General features: G+C 48.5%; 1 protein-coding gene across 1 annotated transcript in view; it reads right to left on the minus strand.

Moving 5' to 3' along the window:
• The window catches only part of LOC107106207 (integrin alpha-M-like), a 56,949-nt gene that overhangs the window by 29,153 nt on the left and 9,931 nt on the right, over positions 1 to 17,865 (minus strand). Inside the window, exons 4-9 of the mRNA XM_015406316.1 lie at positions 15,909 to 15,973; positions 13,684 to 13,798; positions 10,667 to 10,803; positions 5,523 to 5,668; positions 3,179 to 3,332; positions 347 to 497 (exon numbers count right to left, since the gene is read on the minus strand). Coding sequence (XP_015261802.1) covers positions 347 to 497; positions 3,179 to 3,332; positions 5,523 to 5,668; positions 10,667 to 10,803; positions 13,684 to 13,798; positions 15,909 to 15,973 — 768 coding nt within the window. The remainder of the gene's footprint in view (positions 1 to 346; positions 498 to 3,178; positions 3,333 to 5,522; positions 5,669 to 10,666; positions 10,804 to 13,683; positions 13,799 to 15,908; positions 15,974 to 17,865) is intronic.

A 17,865-nucleotide genomic window follows, 5' to 3' on the forward strand; every position in this document is an offset into this window, starting at 1 on the left:
AGGGAATTTCTGTTCCAACCTGCTCCAACGGAGGGGAAAGCCAGTGCAGAATCACCCCCTAGAGAGACCCCGTATCTGCTCTCTTTCCCCATCTCTGCCTGCAGAACAGTGGCAGGCCATGACGGGACACGGGACATCCAGTCCCATGACAGCTGTAATGTCAGGAACCACAACCTGGCCCGTGTGAAGTCTCTCCTTTACTTTGGTGGTCTGTAAAACATGGGACGGGATGCTGTTCCAGGTTTGGACCCTGGTCTGCCAACTGCGTGTCCGTGCCACAGATGTTCACCTCTCTGTGCCCGCCTCCCTTCCCCACAGCAGCAGCAGCATCTGCTAGATTTGGTACCTTCGATGGCGAAAATTTTATCCTGAAGTTTGTTCTCTATGTCCTTCAGGGCGTTAAAGTTGCTGACGGGGAAAACGTGCTCTGAGCTGGGCCTGGAGGCAATATCGTTGAGCTCTTGCCGGGCGGCACCCAAACTGAAAGCCCTTCCAACCTTGGCAGAATGAGAAGGAAAGGGGGTGTTACGCAGAGAATGGAAAGTATCAGAGGCAAACAAAGCCAAGGGTTTAAACACCACTTTATCCCACCCTGTTGCCAAGCTTCAGTGGGGGCCTGGAGTTTGCAGAAAAGTATAGCTCATCTCTAGACTACAGACATCAGTTACCCTGGAGGAAATGGCGGCTTCAGAGGGTGGATTCTATGGCATCCCATGCCTGCTGTGCCCCCCTTTCCTCCCCAAACTCTGCCCTCCCCCAGGTTCCATCCCCAAACCTCCAACCCAGAGTTGGCAACCTTAACAGTGTATAGGCAAAGGTTTCCCTTGCTCGAAAGCCAGTCGAGGCCGACTCTAGGGTTGCGGAGCTCATCTCCGTTTCCAAGCCGAAGAGCCAGCGCTGTCCGAAGACGTTTCCGTGGTCACGTGGCCGGCATGACTAAACACCGAGGCGCACAGAACACTGTTACCTTCCCACCGAAGCGGTACCTATATATCTACTTGCAATTTCTTGCTTTCGAACTGCTAGGTTGGCAGGAGCTGGGGCCAGGGGCGGGAGCTCACTCCATCACGCAGCACTCGGGTCTCGAACTGCCGAACTACAAACCTTCTGGTCTGCAGTTCAGTGTCTTAGCCACTTGAGCCACCACAGCCACTTAACAGTGTATATTTGGTTGAAAATAAACCCATTTTGAATCCAAACTCATGAGTGCTCTTTGTTAGAAGCCCTGAGGGGACTTCTTTTTGTTTGTTACGACTTAAAAGCTCCTTAAAGGGCTATTTGAAGTGGAGAAATGGTTGGCTAGTAATGGGTTAAGTACCGTCCTGTTGTTTTTCTGCTTCAAACAGTCCCTTCTCTAATGTCATGATTCTGCTACACAGATATGAAGAAGACAACGAAGACAAAGATGATGAAGAAGAAGAGTTGTATTTGTACCCTGCTCTTCACTCAGGGTCTCAGAGCGGCTTACAGTCACCTTTCCTTCCTCTCCCCACAACAGACACCCTGTGAGGTAGGTGGGGCTGAAAGAGCCCTGAGAAAACCGTGACTGACCCAAGATCACCCAGCTGGCTGCATGTGGAGGAGTGGGGAATCAAACCCGGTTCTCCAGATTAGAGCCCGTCACTCTTAACCACTACACCACTACAGTCACACACCCACAGGCAAAGGGGATTAGATAGATTCATGGACGATAGGTCGATCAGTGGCTACTAGCTGTGGTGACTGAGCAGTCAACCTCTGAATCCCAGTGCTGGACAGCAACATCAAGGGAAGGCCTTTGCCTCTGTGCCCTGTTGTTGGCCCTCCAGAGGAACTGGTTGGCCCCTGTGTGAGACAGGATGCTGGACTAGATGGACCACTGGTCTGGTCCAGCAGGGCTCTTCTTATGTTCTTATGTTTAACCCCTTCTTCCCCACTCTGTCTTGTTTGAAATTTGGCATCTTAGGCGTTCAATCCCATGTGTAAAACAAGACCTAGGGAAAGTACAGTGACCAGCTGAGAGGACTAAGGGAAGGTCATCTGTTGTGGTTCTTTCTGAGAGAGAGTAGGTTAAAGAGGTCATATACACCTTCTGCGGCAAATAGCCAAAGTCCTCCCCCCTTTCCTCAGTTTTTTTTTAAAAAGCCCAGATTAAAAAATTCATAATCGAATCCATCTTATCTAGATTGTGAGTCTTTGTTCGGCAGGATATGGCTTACAATTCCACGTGTTTTCCAGCCTCGAGTACACGGGTGGCACAGAACTAGTGCCCTTCCTTGAAAGTACGCCCCATTCAGCAGAGTTAAATTTGGTAAGGCTATGAATAGACGTGCTTAGAATTGCCCTGGAAATAGACTGATGACTGCTTTGAGAACTTCTTGGGGGTGAATGGATTCCTCCCCCCCCCCGTTCTGTCCCGTTGTTGTTCTAGAAATTCCCTTTGTGTTGCATTCCACACTTGCTTGATTCTGCTTTAAAACAGGATAATTTCCGCAGCTGGGGGACGAGCAGTTTACCACTGCTTTGGTGATGGAAACGGCTACCGAGTTGCAGCCGATTCATGCCGACCCTGTAGGGTTTTCAAGGCAAGAAACGGTCAGAGGTGGGTTCCCATTGCCTGCCTCTGCGTAACAACCCTGGACTTCCTTCATGGTCTCCCATCCAAATACTAACCAGGGCCGACCCTGCTTAGCTTCCAACAACTTTCACTACTTTCCATTATTTGCACACACACACGCCCCAATTTCTATATCATTGCTGTTCATTTTGTGTACTGATAACACATTTCAACAAAATAATGTTGGATGTGACTGCATGTATAATTGTATGGTTGCATAAGGATTCTTTTCGGGCATTATTTTACTAATGTGCACAGGCACTTGGGCACTGGTTAAACACCACATCAAAAGAATCCCGAAACAGTGATGCATGCAGTCACGACAAGATTGCTTCTATGTGCCGTTTAGCAAAGCAGCATTAGTAAAACACCACACCAAAAAAAAATCTGGATGCCATCAAACATATGCTTGTGTGGATTACTGTTTTGCAGTGCTTTATCAATGTCCACAATCCAGGCACTGCAGATTTTGGTTTCATTTTGGAAACAAGACAAGGTGATTCAGGAACCCAAGATCGGGGGGGGGGGGATTCAGGGAAGAATTGGCAGGCATCCCTCTGGTTTCTTGGTTAGTTTCCTCACCCCAATGGCATAGCGGATTATGCCAGCTGTCTCCGCCTCTGGTATCACATCACTGTACTCGAGGAGATCCCCTTCTTTCTGTCCATCTGTTATCACAATCAGAATCTTCGTAGCTCCTGGGTGGGATCCTTTGTGTGGCTGAAAGACCTCACGCCTAGACAAAAACGCCAGGGAAAGAAAACATGCCGTTCAATTCCTTTTTTCTTTTCTTTTTTTAAAGCAATGCCAAATACATTATTGAATTTAAAAAAGACATACAAATTAAAGCAGATAAATAGAAAATTGGAAGCCTCAAGCACAGCGAAAGCACAGAAATGCAATAGTGCTGGTTTCAGGTGGGTAGCCATGTTGGTCTGAAGCAACAGAACAAAGTTTAAGTCCAATGGCACCCTTAAAACCAACAAAGTTTAATTCTGGGTATAACCTTTCGAGTGCATGCACATACATCTGAAGAAGTGTGCATGCACCTGGAAGCTTATACCCAAAGAATTAAACTTTGTTGGTCTTAAAGGTGCCACATGGTTCTAGTGCTAGTTTGACATTGATCATGTTTCCCCCCCCCCCCATTGAATACTCCCCCATTGAATACTTACAGCTCTCACCTGCAGGACCACACTGAAGCTCCTTTTACATGACTACGATACTCTGAGTAGCTTAAATGCAGAGGCATTCACAGTAGCTACACAGCATCCTTACAGGAGTTTCCCCCAGTTTGTGGAAGAGCCCCACCACACTCACTCCCCACCGCAGCTGAAGATTGGAAAGGGTTCTGTTTCCATTTCATTATTGGTAATGCTCAGGCAGTTCCTGTCCCCCTTTCTCAAACAAATTTCCATTCGTTAACCTGGAGCTATTTTCTTAAATACGTTCTCTTTAAGAGCTGCCTTAAAGGAGTCTCTGCCATTCCCTTCTGTGGAAAGCTTTGTCTGTTGAACTTCTGCCTGCCACGCTACTATTTAAAAACAAGAAAGCTTGCAAAAACACCCCCCAAACAGTTGGCTGTACTCTAAAGTCTAGTGTATAGCAATTAGTTTTCTGGTCCTCAAGCCAATCCAGGTAGCCCTAGAGAGATTCCACTGACTTCTCTTTACAGAGTGTGACACACTGCCATCTAGAGAATCGAATGAATAGACTTCTCTTGCAGGAGCAGAAAAATACCACATGCCTATGCAAAATACCATATGCATATGTAAAGCTCAAACGTGAGCCTGGATGGCTGCCCTGTGGACAGGAACGGTTGGATTGTCCTGGTCCAGCCATTTCCCCTACCATGGCCATCCCCCACCCCCCGCTATGGAGCAGGCTTTTTATTGGCATTTAAATATTATACTGATATACCATTATAACAATTTGTGTAATGGGTTCTCATGATTCACAGCTTTCTTTTTTTAAAAAAAAAAAGTGAGTCATTAGCACCTTCTGTGACTGAGGGGAAAGGCATATCTCCACGATGAAAAGGCTAGAGACTTACTTAAAAAAAATTACCATGGAGTTTTTGATGACTGCTAGAGTGTTGTCCCTATGTGGTCCCTATGTGGTCATGTCACTTCCTGGTCACACCAGAAGCCATTCTCCCCCTCGCTGGCCCACTGGGAGGCAGACGGGAAGAGGGCTGCCAGTGGGAGACCCCCCCACTAATCTAGTCGTCCTGGCAGCCCTGCTTAGGAGGGGCGTAAATTCACCCCAGTGCTGTGGGTAAGCAGGATAAAAACCTACTTCCCAACAGCATTGCGTCTGGGACAAATAACCCATATGTAAATAGTCTAGGAGATGATGGCATGTGGATGTTCCCCAAAAACCCAAACCAGAGCAAAACCACCTTGCGGAAGCAGCCTGGAATTCTATCAGAACTGAAAGAGAACAAAAATGTTTTTAGAAAGTGTGTGTGTAACCCTGTACTATGCATATAATGTAAAGTGCCATCAAGCTGTACCCAACTTATGGTGACCCTGTGGGGTTTTCAAGGCAGGAGACATGCAGAGGTGGTTTGCCATTGCCTGCCTCCATGTGGCGGCCCTGGACTTCCTTGGTGGTCTCCCATCCACATACTGACCAGAGCTGACCCTGCTTAGCTTCCAAGGCCTGACAAGATCAGGCTACCCTGGGCCATCCAGATAAAGGCAAATCCAGGTCCCTGAACTAGGGATGCCATTTAGGGGCGGGAGATCTCCTGCCCCAGCCCCCGCCTACCCCTGCCACACTGGAGGGGGGGGATGGTTGTGCTACTGATGCCCCCCCCCATGTCCCCCCTCGCAGACATCTGCCAGTCGCCATCCACTGGCTGGCAACCTTACCCTGCACAGAATCTCTTTTTGCATCACCTGAACAAAGAGGAAATACTTACACCACCTTCTGGATAAAGGTAGCTGTGTAAGTTCCCCCTCTCAGCTGTGCAACACCTCTAACGAGAGCATCAGGATTCGGGTTGTTCTGGAATTGGCTGAAGGTGAAGTGCTCTTTATACTTGTTTGAATACTGGGCCAAGGCAAACTGAAACGAAAAGAGGGAGTTGGACACAAAACGGGAAGAACCAAGGAGAGGGTGTGGCAACATGGCTGAGAGAATTTGCATCGTCATACCCAGGGCTTTTTTTGTAGAAAAAGCCCAGCAGGAACTCATTAGCATAATAGGCCAAACCCAACAGCAGAGACTCATTAGCATATTAGGCCACACCCCATGCCTTCCCTTGGCTTGCCTGGGCACCCCACGGCTGTGGGGATAGGGCTGCCAAGTGGGGGCGGGTGGCGGGTAAACCCCTGCTTTGGAGGCCCGATTTCTGCCGCCGTGGAATCGAGCCCCAGGGGAACTCCGCCCCCCGAAGCGCAGTGTGGCTGCGTCACCAGAGGTGATGCAACCACGTCGACCAGGTTGGGGACGTGGCCCGGATCATTGGAGGGAAAACACTATGGTTTTCCCTCCGACGATCGGGGCCACACCCTCAACGTGGTTGATGTCGCGCGTAACTTCCGGTGACGTGCTGGCGGCGTGCTCGCGCATCCGGAGACAGCTCCCGGAGCCCGGCGAGGCTCCCCCGCCGGTGAGTTTTTTTGACTTGGCAACCCTATGTGGGGAGCCCAGGCAAGCCCGCTCTTGGACAGGCCGGGGGAGGCACTGGCCCACCCGTCTTGGGAGTCGCTGGAGGGGGTGTGTGTCGCTCTCCAGGCCTTCCCCTCTGTAGCCATGCATGCAGAGGTTTTGACTGTAGTGGGTGTGGCCAACTCTGAAGCCAGCCGGAACTCGGTTCTTGTGCGTTCCTGCCCAAAAATAGCCCTGGTCATACCTACAGGGTGTTTTTACAGTGCTGATTTTTATTGTTGTTTTGATGTATTTCATTAATTATTTCAGTGTTATTAATTATGCGAGTTTACAGGGCTTGATTGTAATTATTTGACTGTTACCTTGTAAATATTGTAAATGCAAAAATTAAATTACATCAATATTTAGCTTTCAGGGGCAAACCTATATATTCGGGGGGGGGGGGGGGCGAGGTCCGTATTTCGGCAAGATCTAAATCCTGCAGCAAGAAGAACTGAATACAGCAGCTTGCCTGGGCATATTGAACAAGTTCGGTTCTATTTGCATATTTTTGAATTGGCGCATTCTGTTAATCCTGGGGAGAGGCAAAGGGCAAGGTCCTGAAGGAGGGGTGGATTGAGATGCCGAAATGGCCCTATGGCCATTCAGCTGGGACTTGGCCTAGGGTTGCCAACCTCCAGGTGGCAACTGGAGATCTCCCGCTATTATAACTGATCTCCAGGCGACAGAGATCAGTTCCCCCTGGAGGAAATGACTGCTTTGGAGGGCAGACTCTATGGCATTACACCCTGCCGAGGTCTCTCCCCTCCCCAAATCCCTCCCTCACCCAGGCTCCCACGTCAGATCTCCAGATATTTCCCAAACCAGAGTGGGCAACACTAACTTGGCCACAGGCAATGAGAATGATGGCCAGAGGCTTGCCTGAAGCTTCCTCCTGCACTGACGCCAGTAGGCTTGCCAACTCCATTGGGAAATTCCTAGAGATTTGGGGGAATGGAGCTTCGAAAGGGTGGGGCTTGGAGAGCACAGGAACCTCAGCAGGGGTGTGATGCCACGGATTGCGGGCTCCAAAGTAGCCATTTCCGCTGGGCGAGCTGGTCTCTGTATTGTGGAGATCAGTTGTGATTCCAGGAGATCTCCAGGCCCCTCCTGGAGGTTGGCACTGAAGCCCTACTGGCTGGGTCTGAGCTGAGCGGCTCTGCAGGGCTACCTACACTGCTGGGGCTCATCTCAGCTTGTTCCAGGATACCAGCAGGCCACCAGGACAGCAGGCCACTGAGTTAAAAGGCCAGTGCCCTCTTGGCCTAAAAACTCATCAAACCAACCTCTGGAAATTGTACTTAGAGGGCCCCCCCCCCCCCCGGGAGTTTTCCCCAGTCTGTCCCCACTTATTCTACACCAGGCTTTGCCAATTTATTTCCAAGCCTGTCTGTGAGGAGCCTGAAAGACTACAATGGGTTTTTAAACAACAAAACTCTACAAAAACTGCCAGCTGAAACCCAACATATATGTTTTCCCAGAAGAATAAAGAACACTGGATAACGTTCACTTTTAATTGTAAACTCCCTGGAGCAGGACTCTGGAGAGGCCGCACAGAAATCTGAATAAATAAATAAATAATCTGGACAGAAGATGCATTTCAGATCGGCTTTATCAAGATTTCAGACTGTGAAGTCTAGTATATTTCCCTTGTAGCATTTTCTATGGCTAGATTTGTTGGATTAGCTTAGTTTTGAAACCCAGGAAGCTTTCCTTCCTTCCTTAACTCCCACAAACCATAGACTGTGTGTGCTTGTGTGTGCATGTGCCTGAGTCTACACTTCCTCTAAAGCAATTTTTTAAAAAATCGACCAAATATCTGTCTCACCATTCACTTATGCCCCTGATCTCCCGCTTAAATACACTGTCCAATCAGGTACTTGTTTCCAGGTGACAGCAGTAGTGAATGTCAGTGTTTCAGTGCCATAGCGCTCCCAATAGAATGCTCTCCCCCCCAAAAAAAAGAGGATGATCACACACAGGGAGAAAAAGTGCGCAAAAAGAACTGTCATCACAGGAAGCGCTACAGGGCATTTTATACGGCACCCCATAGCGCTTCAGAAGCGGTAGGAAGGATTGAAGATTGGAGAAAGCCGTTTGAGTCAACAACACTTCAGGCACCCTTCCCGATCAGGACAGAAGCGTGTTTGTCTGAACAGGTAAATATATTCCGTTAGAAACCAGTTACTAAAATGGGTCTGTCTGAAATGACAGAAAAAATCCATTAGTAACCAGTTCCTGAAATGGAATACATAGGCTGTCTGAAATCAGCCCATGTCTTATCCATTACCCAAGATGCGTTTGACCAAAGAACACTGGGGCAACTTCGGTGCCTCTGCCTTTACTCCAAGCAATAATGTGCATATCCTCATCTCATAGTGAAGGGAGTGGTATTTCGGGATGTATAAATGTGCCTTTCTTTGTATCTTTCTGTATGTTGTCTTTGTGAACTTTCTCTTTTCACTACTTTTCAGTTCTGGCAGTCCTGATTTTTTCTTTATTTTATGCCATTTTTACACTGCTTTTACATTATATGTCACTTATACATACATTATATGTCACTTATACGCAGGGGTCTTTTCCTGCAGGAGCGCACAGGAGCAGAGCTCCGGCAGTAAAGAGCCCAGGGGGCGGGCACATGCAACAAGCCCCGCCCTGTGCTCCCAGCAGACCTGGGTCACAGGAGCAAGAAGCAGCCAGGTAAGCTGCAGAGCCCTCCCCATCTGTTTGCCCTCTTTCTTTCTCTTTCTTTCTTTCTTTCTTTCTTTCTTTCTTTCTTTCTTTCTTTCTTTCTTTTTCTTTCTTTCTTTCTTTCTTTCTTTCTTCCCCTCCTTCTTTCCTTGTCTTTCTTTCCCTTTCTTTCTTTCTGTCCTTATTCCCTTCTCTCTTTCTTTCTCCCCTTCTTTCCTTCTCTCCTTTCCCTCTTTCTCTTCTTATCTCCCTCTTTCTTTCTTTCTTTCTTTCTTTCTTTCTTTCTTTCTTTTTCCCTCCTTCTTTTCCCTTCCTTCCTTCCTTCCTTCCTTCCTTCCTGCACAGATCTGTGCATCCCCCCCCATAGATAGCAATCCAAAATAGTCCAGTGGCACCTTTAAGGCCAAGGTTTATTCAGGTACAAGCTCTCCTTCCTCTGCGAGGGCAGATCTGCGCATCCCCCCTCCCATAGCTAGCAATCCAAAACAGTCCAGTAGAGCCCGAGCAGTGGGTGTTGCTTTCTGACACACTTCCGGTGATGTCAAGGGGTGTGGCATATGCAAATAAGTTATGCTAATGAGTTATGCTATTGAGCTCCTGCACCTCTTTTTCTACGAAATGACCCCTGCTTATACGCAACTGATACAGACATTGTGTTAAAAATTCTGCATGTTTAATGGGGGTGGTCAGTGCCAGATGAGCCATCCTAAGTGGTGGGGTAGCCAACAGATGGTTGCCTGACAACCATAGTTGGTGCACAGGGACATATGGAAGGAGATGGTCCTGAAAATATGTGGGTCCCATGTCACAGGGTGCTTTAAAGGTCATGCTTCTGACTATAAGCACAGAGCTTTTCAATCTATGTCAGCTCTGGGGGGTTCAGAGTTGGGCTTTTTGGCCTCAGAAGCATGGAGCTAGTCCCCAGCATGAGCAGTCTTACATAAGAACATAAGAGATGCCAGTGTTGGATCAGGCCAAAGGCCCATCCAGTCCAACACTCTGTATCACACAGTGGCCAGAAATACCAGTGCCATCAGGAGGTCCACCAGTGGGGCCAGGACATTAGAAGCCCTCCCACTGTTGACCCCCCAAGCACCAAGATGACAGAGCATCACTTGCCCCAGAGTCCCTATCTATAAGTAAAGTAAAGGTAAGGGTTCCCTTGCTCGAAAGCCAGTCGAATCCGACTCTAGGGTTGCGGTGCTCATCTCCGTTACAAAGCCGAAGAGCCAGCGCTGTCCGAAGACGTTTCCGTGGTCATGGGGCCGGCATGACTAAACACCAAGGCGCACGGAACGCTGTTACCTTCCCACTGAAGTGGTACCTATTTATCTCCTTGCAATTTCTTGCTTTCGAACTGCTAGGTTGGCAGGAGCTGGAACTAGAGACAGGCGCTCACCCTGTCTTGCGGCACCCGGGTCTTGAACCGCTGAACTACTGACCTTCCACAGCCTGCAGTTCAGCGTCTTAACCACTTGAGCCACCGCAGCTCCATATATATATCTATACCTTGTGGCTAATAGCCACTGATCGACCTCTGCTCCATATGCTTATCTAATTCTCTTTTGAAGCCGTCCATGCTTGTAGCCGCCACCACCTCCTGTGGCTATGGGATGAAGCCTTCTCCACATGTGACAGGCCCTTGAGCAGAAACAACTCCATGGATCCCGTGCATGATTGCTTCATCCCATAACCCACCTGACTTCTCCCTCCCAGCATTACCTGTGTGTTGGAGCTGACTCTGAGTAAGCGTTTCATGATTTCAGAAATGAACGTCTTCATCTGTCTGAAGTCCTGACCGTCAATGCTTCCTGAGCCGTCTATCAGAAGAACGATGTCGTTGGCTCGTTTTGCACATTCTAGAGGACAAGATGCCCATTGGTGGTTGAAAGTGCTGTCCAGTTGCAGGTGACTAATGACAAGCCCATAGGGCTTCAAGGCAAAAGACAAACAGAGATGCCTGCCTCCAGGTGGGTCCTGGAGATCCCCCGGAATTACAGCTTATCTCCAGACTACAGAAATCAGATCCCCTGGAGAAAATACTGCTTTGGAAGGTGGGATCTATGGCATTGTACCCCACAGAGGTCCCCGTCCTCCTCAGGCTCCACCCCCAAATCTCCAAGAGTTTCCCAATCTGGATCTGGCAACTTTACCACCCCCCATTCTCCATCAGTGGCCTGGGGGAACCTGGCAACCCTATGAACAGAAGTGTTTTGCGAACGGGCTCTGGCCTACCTCTTCATAGCAACCCTGGACCACCTTGGTGATCTCCCATCAAAATACTTGTTGTTGTTGTTCAGTTGCACAGTCGAGTCCGACGCTTCGCGACCCCATGGATCAACTCCCGCCAGGCCCTCCTGTCTTCCGCCGTCCTTTGAAGTTTGCTCAGTTTCATGTTCGTTGCATCTATGACACTGTCCAACCATCTCATCCTTTGCCGTCCCCGTCTTCTTTGACCTTCAATCTTTCCCAGCATCAGGCTCTTCTCCAGTGAGTGCTCCCTTCTCATTTAGTGGCCAAAGTATTTGAGCTTCAGTTTCATTATCTGGCCTTCCAGGGAGCAGTCAGGGTTGATTTCTTTTAGGACTGACTGATTTGATCTTCTTGCAGTCCAAGAAACTCTCAAGAGTCTTCTCCAGCACCATAGTTCAAAAGAATCTATTCTTCGGCGCTCGGCCTTCCTTATAGTCCAACTCTCGCAGCCATACATGACCTTTGACCATGCGGACTTTTGTTGGCAGGGTGATGTCTCTACTTTTTATCATGCTGTTTAGGTTCACCATCGCTTTCCTCCCAAGGAGCAGGTGTCTTTTAATTTCATGGCTGCGGTCACAGTCTGCGGTGATCTGGGATCCCAGGAACGTGAAGTCTGTCACTACTTCCACGACTACTTCCACGACAACCCTGTTTAGCTTCTGAGATCTGATGAGATCTGGCTAGCCTGGGCCATCCAGGTCAAGGAGAACTGCCCACGGCCAGGGGGAACCATGTGAACATAACAGTGTATCTTGATATATGACATGGGCAGTGGACCTTTCAGTGCATGCTTGAGGTGGGCCTACAACGGCCTACCTGCAGGCCCCTACTTCCTATTGAAATCACTCCCTCCTGACAGCACTGGGTTAGGATTCTGTGGGAAGCTCAAGAACCCGATATGCACACACTTGGGAAGTATGAACTCAGTGAGACTTGCATAAGGGCACGACCCACTGGGAAGTTTGTGCCACAGAGCAGGGCCACAGAGTTACCAACCTCCAGGTGGGCCCCAAAGTTCTCCCACTATCACAACTGATCTCCAGACTACAGGGATCACTTCAAGTGGAGAAAATGGCCCTTTTGGAGGGTGGACTGTACAGAATCACATCCCTGCTGACCTCCCTCGCCTCCCTAAAGTCTCCTCTTGCTCCCCAAATCTCCAGGAATCTCCCAACCCAGAGTTGGCAACTGCACCTAGGGTTGCCAGCCTCCAGGAGGGGCCTTGGGATCTCCCACTTTTACTACTGATTTCCAGCTGACAGAGATCACCTCCCCTGGAGAAAACGGCTGCTTTGAAGGGTGGCATTGTTCTATGCTGTGGCCCCTCCCCTCCCCAAACCCCACCCTCTCCTGGCTCCACCCCCAAAGTCTCCAGGTATTTTCCAACCCAGACCTGGCAACCCTAGTGAGCACTGGTAAGTAGAACTGTCTGGTGGACTGTGATTTTTCAGCTGGCCCCCATAGCTGTATCCTGTTGACATCTCGGGACTTGGCCAGGATGTTTTCCTATTCAACTGGCAACCCGTTGTAGTCATTATGGGCATATCTTGCAATTATTCCAGAATAAAAAGGTGTGATCCTGTGTACAGTCTACAAGGGGTGGGGAGAAGAGACATTCGAAAGTTGTGTGTTTGTGTTTCTAAGCTGGTCAGCATGTTCATCTGTTTGTAAAAAGTGAAGTCTGAACAAGGCCCAGTTATCTTCCTTCAGTTACCATGGTTCTGAAAGGAGACATTCACTGACATTGGAGTTACCACCATTTTAGCCAGCAGGACTCCCTGAGCTTTAAACAGCTCCATGTTGGGCAGAAATTCAACAGGTGAAACTTCCACCACTGCATCGCTGCAACTCCCAAACTGGGAAAAGAAGGCCCTGTTCATACGAGGCGGTTTGGGCTGGGAGGGGGACGGAACAGGGGCGGAGCAAATGGGCACGATCCCACGGCAACATCTGGCCAGCGTTGCCTGCCCATCCCTGATCCGTCCCAACCGGCGATAAAGCGCACTAAAAAAGAACCACCTACCTAGGTGGTTGTATCCAGGAGCATGCGCAGTTCGGCAGCCACCCCCTCCCCCCGACTCTTCCTCCCCGGCATCTGATCGTGCCGGGGAGCAATGGCGCGCGGTGCACGGGATCCATGGGATCCCGCCCGCGCGTCTCTATTTTGGTGCGGCTCTATTTAGCTGCGTTTTGACGGGTGTTTTCCCTGCCGTATGGCCAGGGGCCGAAGTTAATTTTTTGTCTTTTACACTGCTGTTTAAGGCAGGGGGAAATCTGCCAGGAAAAAATGTATCACATGTTCATTTATATAAAATGGAAGTATAGGCAGACCAATATTTCTTCCCAATACAGCATAGAAACTAGGCTTCCCACACCCCACCCAAAAGGTTAGGCCAGTATGTTCCCCAGATCCCCATCTTCCCAGCCCAGAGGTGGTCTGTGGCTTCTGTTTATTCCTTTCCTCCTTTGCATCCTGGCCTCACCTGGCAGAACGTCGGGGAAGTGCTGTATCTCCCTCAGGTTCTGGTCCAGGAGAAAGCAATAGCTTTTGAGATACGTGTTTTGCCCACAGGTCTGATGCACTCTGGGACCACAGGCCTGTAGAACCAAGGGGTGGTGATTAGCAATGGATAGTTAGGCTTTTTGTTTTGTTTTGTAATCACTTGGGCCCACTTGTTGGAGGCTGCCGCAGGTAGTTCATAGATTTTTTTATATAGGTTTAAAAAACCTTAACATAAAAGGGCCTGGGGTTCACCCTACCTAGAATCCTCATTCTCTTGGCCCTGGAAGTCTTATCCACTAGTCCTTGCCCACTAATTATTCAGGCAAATTCTGAGGTCTGTTGTTCAAAGGTGGGATAAGCATTCCTCAGGAGACAGGAAGAGACATGAAATTCTTATGGGAAAGTCCATTAGGAATATGTTTAGGAAAATTCCACTTGTGTTTAATGGTGGGTGTTAATTATGTTCTAGATGCAAAAACATTTCACTGGCATTGTAGCCAAAGTTTGATCTCTTTGTTACCTCCTTCCTGCCTACCCTTTCTATCCCCAATAGCGGGGACTCACTGGGTGGCTGGGGGCCCTCACCAGTGATGTGCTGATGTCACTTCCTGTCTGCACCGATAGTGACATCAACATGTCACAACCATAGAGTTTTGCCCAAATGCCAGAGCATCCCCAATGACATCACTTCCAGGCACATAGAGAATGATGTCAGCACACTGGGATGCTGTTGACATCCCCCCGCCCACAGTTTTGGTGCCATTTCCCCCTGTCAGCTAGCTGAGTGGCAGTGGGGAGTGCCTGCTGGGGTAAGGGTAAATTCTCTGCCCCAGTGGGGACTGGCAACCTTATTCCTTCCTTCCCTCCCAAAAGTTATCAGGTTGCAATGAATACAGTAGGCCTTATCCCAGCCTCCCGTTGGGGCCTAGACTTTTCCTGGGATTAGAAACTGGTCTCCAGACTACAGTCATCAGTTCTCCTGGAGAAAATGGCAGCGTTGGTGTCTGTACTCTGTGGCATTACATAGCTGCTGAGCTGAGCTCTCTCCCCTCCACAGTCTCTGTCCCCTTCCACTAGGATTGCCAAAAACCCCGGTTTGCCAGGGGTCCCCCGTTTTTTGGGGGGTTCTACCCGCTGCCGGCCAGATGGCTGGCGGGGGAAGCCCCACCCCCAACACCCACAGCCACCCATCTCTCTCCCTTTAAGTGTGTGGAACCCATGTTTCCTCCCAAGCCTGATCTCTACAAGCTTGCAGGGAAATGCCAGCTTCGTGCTCTTAAAAGAGAAATGCAGCTGCTCTTAAAGGGGAAATGCCGGCTCCTGCATTTAAAAGGGAAACGCCGGCTCCTTTGAGTGCAGGGAACTGCCGTTTCTGGAGACCTGGTGCACGGGTGGGGGGGGGACATCCCCAACGTGACGTCATCGTGTCAGGGATGCCCCACCCCCTCCAGGAACGCCCCCAAAGTCCCCCGCTGGGGGTGAAAGATGGACTTGGCAACCCTACTTTCCACAGCTGCCCCCAGAGATCTCTAGGAATTTCCCAAGCTGGCATTGACAACCCCAGCCTCACCTGCTCTCTCCTTTGGTGTTTCCAAAGAAAAGATTGGATAAGCCTCAACCAGTAGGGATACAGGGTCGGTCCCACTGGCTCTTGCCACAGCCCTGACTACCAGTTCCAACGTCTGTCAAAATACTGGACTACACAGAATAGAATCATACAAATGCTTCCTCTAAGCTGTGGAGTCTTGTGAGCAAAAATTCTACTTTGTGAGCTACTGGCATTAAAGTTGTGAGGGAGTGATTTGGCTACTGCATAAATTAGTTTGCTCTGGAGCCATCCTTCCTGAGCTAAGGCAAACATGTGTGAGCTGGAGGCTAAAATACTGTGAGCTAGCTCATACTAACTCATCTTAGAGGGAACACTGGTTGGAAGGAACCTGCAGGGTCATCTAGTCCAACCCCCTGCGCAATGCAGGAAATTCACATATACCTCCTCCCACTCTCACACCCAGTGACCCCTGCTCCATGCCCAGCAGATGACAAAAAAACTCCAGGATCCCCCAGCCAAACTAGACTGGAGAAAAACTTCCTGACCCCACAGTGGCGATCAGCATTTCTCTGGGCATGTAAAGAAAGGGCCACAAGAACTAAGCACTGATACAACCCTTCCTGCCCTCCCTCTCATAATCTGCCTCAGTTGCTTACCAAAAACCTGGATTCCCAGGCAGACAGGGACAAACCAAGTGACATATTCACAGCATCACTGGGATCTGAAAGGAGGAAGAAAACATATTCTTCATTTGTTTACTACATCTAAAAGGTAAAGGTTTCCCTCACTCGAAAGCTAGTCGAATCCGACTCTAGGGGGCGGTGCTCATCTCCGTTTCCAAGCTGAAGAGCCAGCGCTGTCCAAAGACTTTTCCACGGTCACGTGGCCAGCATAACTAAACATCTACAGTATACCTTTTCTGCTGAGATTCCAGATGACACAATGAAAAACAATGCAATCATAGCAGTCTAAGGCTGCGGTCACACACACTAAATAATCCACTTTCGATCCACTTTCAGTGCACTTTCCAACTGGTTTTTTACTGTGTGAACTGGCAAAATCCAGTTGGAAAGTGCATTGAAAGTGGATTATTTAGTGTGTGTGACCGCTGCCTAATACATATACTCAAAATTAGACAGCAGTGCACTATGAAAAAAATACTATATAAAATAAAACAATACTACAGTAACAAGAAAACATTTAATTAAAGCAATCCTAAACAGTAATTTTACAGTTTGGTTTTATGTTCTTTTTAAATGTAATCTATTTTATGTATTTTTTTAATATTCTCAGCCGCCTTGAGCTCCGTATGGAAGAAAGGCGGCCAATAACTATTGTAAGTAAATAAAATAAAATGATCCATGCATCAACCAATGAAACAAACAAGATTACAAAATGAGAGAAGCCCTGTAGCTGTGTAATGAATACAATGAACAAAGCAGTGAAAACTCCCTCAGATTTCACACTCGTCACTGTTCCCTTTGTCAAAGGGCCCCCCTGAACAACTCAATGTTAAACCTTCTGTGGAATAAAAATGCAGGAGCCTTCCTGACCTCCTCAGGCAGGCCATTACACCAATAATAACGCCTATGGCGCAGAATGCTTAGCGTTTTATACAGCACTTCAGAGTATTCAAAATGCTCCACACACATCATTTCATTAATCTTCCCAATTGGTACCTCTCAAAGATCAATGTCATTATCCCCATATTGTGCTTGAGGTAGAATTGGGCTGTCACTGAATTTCGGGGGGGGGGGTGTTAAACTGTAAAGCTGGAGGAGGTGCTTCTGAACTTTTTGCCTGTCCACATTTCTTCTCTGAAATGCCAGCAGAGGTTATTTCCCCTCTCAGAAGAAAAGACCTGCTGAAGGGAACCAGCCCCCTTCCTCCCCCAACGGTGACTTCAATAGTCGTTTTTTCAGCAACTGATTCTGACACAGTGGTCTCCTGTGGTCACACCTTTGCCTCAGAGAAGGAGAAACCAGAAAGCAAGGAAGTAGGGTTCATATACCTTATTTTACACCTATCTTTACTTTCTTTTAGGAGCCAGGACAAAACATTTCTCTTTACCGGGGCTTTTAGCTAAGGGGATCCCTCTCTTTATGGTCTGCTCTCCACTCCATGGACTGCTTTATTAATATCATTTTAGACTATTCTGTGTTATGCTAGTTCTATGGCACGGCAAGTTTTTACTGACCTATTTTTATTTACTTGTTGGTATTGTTTGATTGTGAGCCACATTGAGCAGGTTGCAGAGAAGCAGCATACAAAAAGCTGGAAATTAATATGATTTTTAAAAATGTATATATGTGTCATGTTCCCCACATCTAAAGTGGAGAGCAGGCTGGTCTATTGTTTAACAAAAACTGAGGAAGTGGACAAGGGGGCAAAACCACCTCCTGACTTTAACTCACTGAACTTTAGTGGTTTCACTCAGGGCTCTTTTTGTAGAAAAAGCCCAGCAGGAACTCATTAGCATAATAGGCCATACCCAACAGCAGGAACTCATTAGCATATCAGGCCACACCCTGACAGCACAGCTCATTCGCATATTAGGCCACACCCCCATGTTACCAGAAGTGTGGTCATCCAGCCACACCTACCTTTTGCTTC

Source organism: Gekko japonicus, unplaced genomic scaffold (genome assembly GCF_001447785.1).
Source record: "Gekko japonicus isolate JY-2015 unplaced genomic scaffold, Gekko_japonicus_V1.1 scaffold2016, whole genome shotgun sequence".
NCBI lineage: Eukaryota > Metazoa > Chordata > Lepidosauria > Squamata > Gekkonidae > Gekko > Gekko japonicus.